Source organism: Rhizophagus irregularis, chromosome 10, assembly GCF_026210795.1.
Source record: "Rhizophagus irregularis chromosome 10, complete sequence".
In the NCBI taxonomy this organism is placed as follows: Eukaryota; Fungi; Glomeromycota; class Glomeromycetes; order Glomerales; family Glomeraceae; genus Rhizophagus; species Rhizophagus irregularis.
The window spans coordinates 4,367,777-4,380,208 of NC_089438.1; the positions used below are offsets into that span (position 1 = coordinate 4,367,777).

A 12,432-nucleotide genomic window follows, 5' to 3' on the forward strand; every position below is an offset into this window, starting at 1 on the left:
AATCAATTTTCCTAAAAATATTTTTATTTATTCTTTTTTTTTTATTTTTAAAAGTCCCCTTCCGTTTTTTTTTCCATTGTATTTTTTGGTTTTGATTTTACAGGTTTTACAGGTTTTACAGGTTTTACGTTTTACAGTCGGGTAATTAATGATGACAAGATCGACATAAAAAAAAAATCATTAAATGATGGGCTAAAGCAAGCATGGATCATTACACAACATTACACAACATGTTATTTATCCCTTTTAGATCTGATTCTGTAATACAGTTATTTACTATTAACTTTATATGTATATCAAAAGAATTCCGTACAATGCAAAATGTTGCTTATTTGATGTCTTTTAATCGTCCTTTGGATTTTCTTCAAACTTATGCATGGCACAAAAAAAAAAATTTATGAAATTTTTGCACATGACTAAACCGCACATAATATTGTACTCTGGTAAAAATTTATAAATAAAACGAATGATAAAAATGTTTGTACAATACATAAAAGTTTGGGTTTATTTATTGACATATTACTACAATATTTACTTAAACAGTCGTATACACGATCAATTTATTAATAATGACCTTAATTAAGAATCTCTTTCTCAAACGTTTCAGTTCATAATAACAACCTTCTAGAAAATAAAAAACTATTTACATACTAGTTAACATGCAAGAAATTCGTCGTAAAAAAAAATAATTAAACTTAAAAAGCAAGAAACGTGTCCTAGAGTTCATTACTCGCTGACGCTTAGACCTTCGCCCGGTGTTAAACCTCTGTTGCTTTTGTTTGTTTGACTTGATGGGTGACGATTTGCTAGTCGACTTATTGATCTTGTCACTTAGCTCATTCGGATTACATTCTTCTTCCGTTTTGCCTTTTAACCAAATTTAATATCTTATATTTCTACTTTGTATAAAATAAATTTTGATCGAATTATTTATAAAGTTTATGTTATGATAAACTACTGTACATACAATATATAAAATAAAATTATCCAAGAATGAAGTAAAATATTTAGAAATTAGAATTTAATAAAAAAATTATTATTTTTTCAAATTTGAATAAAATTTTGTAAGATTTTCCTTATGAAAATTTATTACTTGAACCAATTAAAAATTTTTATTATTTTATACCGGAAATTACCATTTCATTATAATTTATCTAATTTAATAAAACTTTCTTAAAATAATAAATTTTACGCCTCTACAATGACTCGTGCAGTACTTTTTTTTTTTAACAATCATTGGGTTACACAATTAACTTTGATAAGTTTAGTCCCGACTTGAACTGCGCTCTGATTATTTCAAATTGATTTTTTAAAAAAATTTGAAGTTTTCTACAATACAACCCATTATGTCTTATGATTATAATCAATTAGTTAATGCTGCAATTATTAGAGCATATTCATTAATAGATTATAATATTTATGATGATATACATGAACAACATGAATTTTGTAAAAAAACAGTTCTTGAAGATGATTCACTTACAGAAAATGAAAAATTTGAAGCAATGAAAATATTAATTAAAGCTTATGATGACGAAAAAATTGTGTTTAATACAGGAATAAAAAGAATTTGTGAAAATTGTAATAAAGAATGTTTAGCTACAACATATTGTGAACTTTGTGTTCGAAATTATTTAAAAACAAAATTTTCAAATTGGACATCGGGAAATTATGATATTGATAATTTAATACAAGAATGTCAAATGAAAACATTTATACCGGATAGAATAACAGAATGGATTCCATATAATAATTTACAAAATATTGAATATCTAACAAAAGGTGGTTTTTCAGAAATTTATACAGCAAAATGGATTGATGGGAATTTTATTGAATGGGATTCTGAAGAGCAACAATTAATAAGATATGGGACTCATAATGTAGTACTTAAAAGATTAGAAAATGTTGAAAATTCTAACCAAAGTTGGATTGAAGAGGTTTGTAAATTTAGAAATAATTTTAAAAAAATAATAAAATTTTTACTTAAAAAACTTAAATTTATTTTTTTTATAGGCTAAATCACATTTACTGATAAGCAATAAATGGAATGAAATTGTCCGTTGTTTTGGATTAACACAAGACCCATCAGATGGAAATTATATGCTTGTAATGAATAAATTGGATATGGATTTAAGAAAATATTTACAACAAAATCATAAACAACTTTTATGGAAAAAAAGAATTCAAATTATCACTAATATGATTGTTGCACTTTATAGAATTCATGATGAAAATGCAATTCATAGAGATTTGCATTCTGGGAATGTACTTTTTGCCCAAAGAAGTCAAAATTTTGAAATTAGTGACCTTGGATTTTGTGGACCTGCAGATAAACCATTAAAAAGTATATATGGAAATCTTCCTTACTTAGCTCCTGAGGTTATTATTGGAAAAGGTCATACTTTTAAATCTGATATTTATGGTATTGCAATGCTTATGTGGGAAATTTCATCTGGACAACCACCATTTTTTAATTATGAACATAATTATGATCTTGCAATGAATATTGTTAGTGGTATAAGACCAAAAATTGTACTAGGAACTCCTTTAGAATATGAAAATTTAATGAAACAATGCTGGGATGCTGATCCATCTAAAAGACCTGATATTCATACATTATGGGATAAAATGAGTGAAATTAATTTATTTTATCAAAGTCAATTTAATGATCAACTAGAAGAAAATAATAACCTAGAATGGGAATGCCCAGAAAATTATACAAGTAACAGCAGTAGTTTATTTGCAAGTAAACTTTATCAATTTGATAATCTTCCTGAACCTAGGAATGCAACAGAAGGTATTATATTGATTATGAATTGTTTTTGTTAAATAATTATTAATATACTGAATATAATCAATGATTGTCTTATTTTTTTTTTGATTTGATCAATAGAAGAACTAGAAGGTATAATTCTATTTTTAAATTTAATTATAGTACTTTTATATAAATAATTAATTTTTTTTGTGGACTTTATAGCATTTTATTGTAAATCATATGACTTTTATATTCCTGATAAAAGTAAGTAACTAAGTATAGTATTTATAAGAATAATATCAAATTATATACATTAATTAAGTAATTGTTCTGATTTTTCTTTTAGTTGATAACTTTGGTAAATCGAGTAGTCAAAAGAATGAAAGTATTTTGGTTAATAAAGGTATTTTTGAATTTCATTTTATTTTCATTAGAAATAACCAAAACTAATAATAAATTATTATTTAATAACTTTAGATGGTAGTAAAAACGTATCCAAAGTATTCAATGAACTACCAATAAGTTCAGAACCTGGTAAATAAAACTAATTGTAATAATTTAACTATTATTATTGATATTAAATTATGTTATTTAAATTCTTTAGATGCCCAAAACAATTATCATAGAGAAGAAATAATACAACGGCAAAGAAGGGATATTTATATTGATGGTATATAAAATAATTATTTAATAATAACTATTTATTTTATGCTACTTTTTTAGTTCTAATTTTATTTTAATATAGATGAAGATGAAGTACATAACAATCCAAACCTTCATTCAGATGAACAAGACGAATTGGAACTTCCTGGTGGTAAGATTTTTTTCTATAAGAGTTGAAATTTTATTTAACTTTTAAAGGTTATTAAAATTATTATATTTTTGAATAAAACATTTAGATATCTAGGAATTAACGTTAATGATCTTGGAATTATGTAATTCTGCCCGTCGGTTAATTTTCCCCGGTTGTTTTCATATTATTGTGGTTGAAGTTTTCATTATTATACAGTAAATTGTTTAAACACTAAGATTATAGTAGTAAAATAAGACATCTTTCATACTTCTTAGTTTGTAATTTAAATAATTTATTTATAACATGTAATAAATTATAAGCAATTATACAAATTAATTTTATATCAATAAAAAATTTTAGCAATTATTTTGAAATTACGCCATTTTACACTTCATAAATAAAATTTTTGTTATTGAAAATTTATAACTTTATAATTTAATTATTAAATATATGATTCGATATTTTTCGATTATAATTTAGTCAATTCATTAAAAAGCTGCGTTAATATAAACAGTGACGTTCTCTATGTACACATAACCATATCATCTTTCATATTTTATAGTGAGGTTTCACAATTTTATAACTCATTGAAAAAGAGTTGATCTACTTTTAAGTCATTTGATTAATTTGATGACAGTACTATTTATTACTTTGGCAACAAGTTTACGAAAAGTTTTGTAGAATTTTAATCTGGACAAAAATTATAAATTATGATTAAAACTACAAGTTTCTGATTGAAGTGATTTATTTGGTAAAAATGTTTGTCTTTTATTCACTATAAACAATGAAAATTAAAATTAACTGAAAAATATTCATATTTGACGAAAAAAACTGATTTTAAAGCCAATTGTTGTAGATTAATAAAATTACTTACATTACAGCGCACCCAATAACATTGTTAATCTTGGCAAAAAGATCCCACGTCCACTATATTGAAAGTATGAAGACGACAAATGGTCAAAGCTTAAAGGGCCTACTCTAACCATTTCTCTTCTTTTTTCTTCAATTTGACCCTTAGCTCAATTTTTCCTCATTTCTTAAAAAACTATGGAGAAAATATTAGCAATTATTAACATGTAAAATAAAATTTTCAGTATTAAATAAATCAATACCTGTAGAAACAAGAATGAAACGAACATTAATCTTTAGAGTAATTATTTTTTTATAAAAGAAATTCTCTAGAACATTTGTTATTCGTTGAGACTAAGTTCTTGATTAATCTCCAAGCAAGAGATTTTTGGTCCTAATATTTTATCCAATTAATGTAAAATTGGAGGTTTAAAATATCCCAACATTGGTTAGAATGTGAAAGCGGTAGATGATGTCTGAGTGTTACTAAGTGGTAATATGACTAAGAAGTAATGAAAATTATAATTTGGGCTATGACTATCACGATAAAAGAGACGATAGATGGCGGAAGAACTACAGAAAAAAAATATACATATATACAGTATATATTTCTTCTCAACTCACAATAATGTGTACGACCACATATTCCAGTAAATCATCTGTATTAAATTGTAAATGTTCGAAGCCATGATATAAATTTAAATATGGTCGAAAGATGTTGTTCTTGTTCTTTTATATTGTCAAGGTTATTATTTCATGAGCGCCGTAAGTTATATTTGATATTCAAATAGATATTCCCGAAAGTCAACCTTTATTTCAATGACAAGCAGCAAGCACATGTTAAACTAAGAAAATGACAATAAATTTGGTAAACGCTCGTAAAAATTATTAAAAAATGAGCCCGATACTTTTAAAAATTCTCTATGCAATGATTCATGCATCAGAAACTCGAAAATGCTGCACCCCCATGAAAATATAGTCTATCACAATTACCTCATTCATCAGCAGATATGATGTAAGTATAAGCGTTTCTCAGAATTTTCGTTTTGATAGAAAAAAAATCAAAAAACCTTGACGAGCAATTTTATAACAAAGTGACGTCATATATTAAGTAATGCACAAGGTGAGGTAATAAATTTTTTGGAATAAGAATTTTTAAGAAAACTATATTCGTTATTTGTTTGGTTCAAACAAGAATTAATATGCGAATAAAATGATATAAAAGATTTGTGGAACTTACAAAAATAGTTTTATTTGGGAGTTTGGTATCCGGAAGTTTCAAGGATTTGATTGGTGATGATCATGGTTTTGTCCACATTTCTGGACAGGTTAATCGTGATACAAAGAAGTAATAATTTTAATAATTTCAGTTGAAATAGTTGAGATTAAAATAATTAAAATCAACCATATAAAATTCTCATTAAATATATTCAATGACTATATACAGGATATTAGTTTAGGGAAATTTTCTTTACATGTTTAATATATATATGTATATGTATATGTATATGTATATTTTTCGATTTAAACTGCATCTTTCGTATCTGATATAATCACTTGATCATGAATTTATTTTAATCGGGTTAATTTTCAATGTCCGAATGAAATAGAACTTTTAGCCAGCAGCTGCACAAGACTTGCAATATTTATAATAACGATTTTTATGGAAAATAAAATTTCTATTCGTTAATATATTTTGTTTGATTAGATTTTATTCTTCCAGATTTGTGATTATTTGTATTGTAATTCCGCCATTAAGAGTTATATATGGTATATAATTAGTTTAGTTTATCAATATACAAATATGCATTATTTTATATATAAAAATAAATATGGTTTAAATCAGTTTTGTCATTAGCTTAGTATGGATTTCAATAATTGATAGTGATTTGGATTTTCGAACAAAGAGATCAAAAGGATGTAATACGAGCACGTGATTTAGCTGATTACGAAATTTTTACATAATCAAAATCTTTGATAATTTTATTGGAAGGTTGTGTGTTTGTACTTCATGATACTTCACAGAACAGAACAGCAAAAAGAAAATAGTATAGAATTTCGGTCTATCAGACAATGCAAATTTGTGTGACAATTTACAATCATATTTTTCCGGATAAATTTTTGAATAAGAGAAAAAAAAAAGAAATCAAAAAAGCATTCTTAAAAATTATTTACATAATTTATTTAATATATTTATTTTATGTTTGAGAAAAAAAATTATTTTTTTAAAAAAAATTTTTATTTTTATTTTTTTCTTTAATACAGTATTTCAGTATTCACGCTAAAAAAAAATATAACAAACTACTGACAAAAAAGAATTGGACTCTTTTTTTCTTTTTTTCTTTTTTGCTTGATACTTTATCTAATTTGTTTATATTGATTATGTTTTCATTGTCATGATGCAGATGAAATGAATATATCAAATCCTGTACCAATTTTTCCTTTTTAATTGACTAACAGTCGATAAAATTTTGATAATCCTTCCTTATAAACTCCGGATATATACTATTGTTAAGCCAGTTCTTGTATGCTTATAAAAATAAGCGTATGGGTGTATGGTAAGCAGAAGGATTATGAATAAAATAAATATTAAATAATATTAATGAACGCAAAGTGAAATAAACTATATGAAATTATTAGTAAATGTATCACTGTCGATCGATTTACGAAGGTTACACAATAAAATAAAATGAATTTTCAGTCAAATGCGAATACGGTATTGCACACACGGGCATATACACTCAGACGCAATATTGACTCACAAAATATAACAATTATGAAAAATAAACAATGAGATAATATATTTAATAAATGCTTTATTAAAATATAACAGAATTATCTATTATTACATTGATTTAGAACGCATGTATTTATAACAATAAATTCTATGCTAATCATGTTAAGAATATTAAATAAATGCTATATATTTAACAAATGTAATATGTTAAATATGTGTTATATATTTAATATGTTGCATATGTTTAACATGTTAAACATATTAAACATTCGTAACATTTGCAACATTCGTAACATTCGTAACATTCGTAACATGATCGCCGGTCATGTGATTATTCGATTAACACTATCATCGGTTTTTCTGTGATACTTTAATTGCATATTTTTTTTAAACAAGTTTTTTTTTTGGACTCAAATTGTAATATACATACTTTTTTTTATTCATTGGTTTTCATTTAAAAGCTTTTAAGTAAATTAATTATTACTAATAAAGATTATATTACTATATTGTAAAAAAATATATTTTTCTTTTTTGATATAATTCAAATTTCTTGTTATCAATCGCTTTTTTCTAATGATTTCATTGTGTGAGAAAGAATTTTTTTATTTTTGATTTATACTTTATTGTTAAGAATTCTGTAATAAATTATGTACTAATATTACCTTATCATTATCTAACATTGGCGTTTTCCGAACGATCATATTTTCCATGAAGAAAAAAAATGATAGAATAAAATAAAAAAGATAAAAAAAAAATAATAATATGTTATAATAAGTATTATAAAGTATTATATTATATAAATCGATTATTTATATTGATTTTAATTTAATGATTCATCATCAGACATTCGGACCCATTTTATTTTCATCAGTTCCTTTTTTTTATTTTTTTTTTAAAAAAAAATTTTTTTTTTTATTTATTTGAATAATTTATTTTTCTTTTATTAAAGTTACTCCTAATCGCATTATCATTAAAGTTTAATTAAATAGATAACCTGTATTACCGTTATTATTAAAAAATTATTTATGTTTGTTCATAATAATAAAATAATTTATTTTCGAATAATGAATAATGGTTTAAATTAAATCATTATAAATTTTTTATTTTTTATTTTATATAATTATTAATTTAAATCAATAAATAGGAATATAAAATTTATAAGACAATTATGAAATATATATATGGAATATTATATAATATTTGATATTATTTATTAAATGAACGTACATCAAAAAAAAAGAAAAAAGAAAAAATTCTTTTGTTCTTTTTCGATTACTTTTACAGAAATTTTTTTGTATCACGAAATGAGTAAACAAAAGTTGTACAATGAAAAAATCCAAACAAATTTGATTGGAAAGTGATTGCCGGACGTTGAATGCACATTCCAAAAACAATTTAGCAATGTTTCTAAATTAGGAATAGTTTTACAAGACATCGATTTAACCAAATATGATTTTATATAAAATATTATTTTTAAAAAAATACAACTCATCCTATTCAAGTTATGCCTCATGTTATTTAATGCAAATCTTTCAGCCCACAAATACGTAAATGAAAAATGTAAATAAACAGGATTTTTTTTTTTGTTCCCATCACTTCCCAATCACCATTAGTAAATAAACCTTAAGTATGGAAAATGCATATCTAAGTGGCTTATATTAATGAAAAAGAACAAATAAACAATTTATTATTCTTTATTAATAAATATTCATGCAATAACAATAAGGTAAGTTTCATTTCGGATCAAAATTTGGAAATATTGATTAACTATGTGGAAGGAATACTAACTCCGTGAAATAAAATCTTGACCTGCTGATAATTTGTCATAATACATTAATTGCAGTTTAAACCATTGCAAGTCCTAATGGTTCTGAGGAATAAATAAGAAAAGGAAATACAATGAGTTTCCTATCTTGTTACTATACTATTTGTGACTATACTATTTGCGGTATACTAAAACCATCTTCTTTTGATAAAATGTTCCATGGAATGTAAAAGAAAAAAAAAGAAAAAAAAATTGGAAGTTTCGTGAAAGACCTGCTGATAAATCATCGTAATACAACTGATACGTTACCCGCAGTTCATGAAAAAAAATTTCACAAAGTTTTTTTTTTACAATAATAGCTTTATTTCACATCCCCTTATTTCTTCTTATCTTTTCATTTAACCAATTTTATCTTTATATTAGATGTTTAAGGGAGAAAAATTGTTTCATAATTAAAAAAAAATTCCTTGATATATTCAAAATCATGTTTTATTACATTTTATATTGATTCGTTCAGTGATCATTTTTTATTATTGTAATCCCGTAGTATACTATAATACTCTATAATAGTGTACTAATTATGATTTATATAATTTTCTCATGTATATGCATTATATGTATTATGTTAAAGTTTTCGAATGATGATGAATTATTACTATAATTTGTTATTTATCTCCAAAAAAAAGGAATTGAATAAAAATGTATGTCAATAGGTCATTCATCGTAATCTTTACCAAATATATAAACGTTGTAAAATTATAAATAATGATGAAATAGTTATAAATAAACCCTACAAAGGACTAAGATTTTTTTCTTCAAAAAAAAAAATAAAAAAAATAAAAAATAATTAATTTTTTGTCATATTAAAAAAAAAAAATTTTTTAATAAATCGCAACCGCAATGGAAACATATTTCTATTCGTCGGATCTTACTTCATATGAATGTTACGGATTGGAGTATAATCAATATAATCAGTATCAACAAAACCAACAATACCAATTGTACCAACAATATCAAAATTATCAATTATATCAGCAATATCAACAAACTCAACCCAAATCTCAATATCCCCAATTTCTTCAACATCCTCAGCATCCCCAACAACCTCAACATTACCATCATCAACAACCTCAACAACCTCAATATCATCCTCAACAATATCAACAACAGCAACAACTACAATATCAACAATTAGTAACCACCTGCTCCCTTACAACAACGGTAATCACCAATTATAGCATTCGATACGATCTGAAGTCTGTATCGGTCTCTAATAAATTGGCGGATTCCGTCACGAAACCAAATAATCTGGAAAATTTGAATTCCGTTTATATAAACGGAATTATGTTGAATCAAAGCTACATTTGTACTGACAACGTAGTGAATGTACAATATTAATTTAAATAGATCATATTATTTTTTATTTTTTTATTTTTATTGTTTTATTTTACAAATTAATTTATTGTATTTTTATTTCAAAATAAAATGTCGTTTATTTTAAACAACCCAGTATTTTGAACTGTAATTATAATTAAAATTGATAACGTATTACCTAAACATAATATCTAATATCATGCCTGAAAACTGCGCCACCATTCGATTATGTGACAAATCCAATCGTGTTTTTTTAATTCACCCAAAAAAAAAAGGTATAATGAAGCGAAAAATTTCACAATCATCAAATCTAAATTAATATATATACACAGTGTGAGCATAAAATATTTGTATTTGACAGTTTATAAACATGCCAATAGCAATTAAATCTATCCTGGCTATTTTAAACTTTGCTTTTAGGAGATGTTAACTAAACCGAAAAAAAGATTTTTTTTACTCTTTGAGAATTATAAATCTTTTCTTTAAAAAAACAGGTTAAATTCTACAAAACTTTTCTCTTCTATGTATAATACAACTATAATTGCTCAAACCAAAAGCCTTACACCATTGTACTATCCTTGAGTATGCTAGATTTTTATGAGGTACTAATAAAATAAAAATTAAATCATTTACCTGCAACTTGTGATTACTTTTTAATTTTTGCATCGCCGCCTACCTTACATAAGTCACATGATGTGATACGCAAATTTTCATATTAGTTTGCTTAGCTCTTAATAAAGCATCTCAATTTAATGGCCATTATATTTGATATGTTATATTATATTTATTTATATTATGAACTAATTCTAACATTTATTTCAAGAAAAAAAAAGCCGTTGTATCATTATTACGAAATTAAGATCACGTATATCACGTGATATATTAATAATTGCACTCTACCCACTTTTTTTAAAAAAAAAAAGAAGTTAAACTTAAAATTTTTAAAAAAAATTAAAGTTTTAAAAAAAAATGTAAACTTTTTTTTCAATGAAACTTTCCCTCTCTCGCTTTTTCCTTTTTCCTCTCTCTTCAGTTCCCCTCTCGTTCTTTCCCTCTCATTCTCTCTTATAATTTCCTATTCCCTCTTTTACGTACTTTTTCTTCACTTAAATATTTACGTGTAAAATTTCTTTTTTAGGTAACTTCTCTGCTTTATTGTTATTAAACGTCTCTCTTTTAGGTTTAGTCTTTGGTTTGGCCTTTGGACACGAGAATTCTCTCTCTCTTTTTTGTTAGTAACAAGTATTTCTTTATTATTTTAATTGTATTAATATAAAAAATAAATTTGAATTACGTAGTTAGTGTAAACATACAGTACACTATCTACTAAGTATGGTTATATTGTATCAAAGTACAATACAGTCAACTCTTCTTATAACGAATTTTGATATAACGAATTTTACAATATAACGGATCTTCAGTATGGTACAGATTTTAACATATGAAAAAAATCTCATTATACCGAATTTTACTAATTAAATGCCGTATACCGTTTAACGAAGTAAATTTTATAAACCGTATATGAAAAATGCCCCTTTTAACAACGAATTTTCTTTTATAACGAATTTTTTTTCAATATAACGAAGATATTTTGTGTAACTTGCGTTTTGCATTATAAGATACAATTATTATACGACAATATACCATAATATACAAAAATTTTCCGGGTTATACCAGATTTTCCCATCATATTAACGAATATTCCTATAACGAAGGCCTGATCAACCCGGACGCCAACTTCGTTATATTAAGAGTTGACTGTACTAATTTATTAAACTATCTAATTATACTATTTACTATAAGCAATCCTAAGTTACATTTGTATTAAATTTTCTCTATATGTATCCCATATATTACTGAATGGTCTAACTAATAATAAAATATTACTAACGATTTGATTTGTTATTATATTTGTTTTCAATTTTTTTTTGTTTTTTTTCGTTTTTTTTTTTTATGTTTTTATTGTTTTTATTGTCATTTTTATCATCAATACTTTTCACTCCTTCGTCATCTGACTTTAATATTCTTAATCTTTTTTACAAGTTATTATCTCTCATTGCGATTCCTGCTATTTTCTCTAGTTCGATCATCTCTTCACAATGATTCAACCAAACTTTCTGTCGTATGTTAATAATAACATTTCCCCACATTTATTCTTT

At 24.5% G+C, this 12,432-nt stretch overlaps 1 protein-coding gene across 1 annotated transcript; it reads left to right on the forward strand.

The window, feature by feature from the left end:
- Positions 1-9,799: 9,799 nt before the first annotated feature.
- OCT59_002402 (uncharacterized protein) lies at positions 9,800-10,297 on the forward strand (the record flags this gene model as incomplete). Its single annotated transcript, XM_066144479.1, has 1 exon — positions 9,800-10,297. The coding sequence occupies one exon, from the start codon at positions 9,800-9,802 to the stop codon at positions 10,295-10,297; it is 498 nt and encodes a 165-aa protein (XP_065995639.1).
- Positions 10,298-12,432: the final 2,135 nt, after the last annotated feature.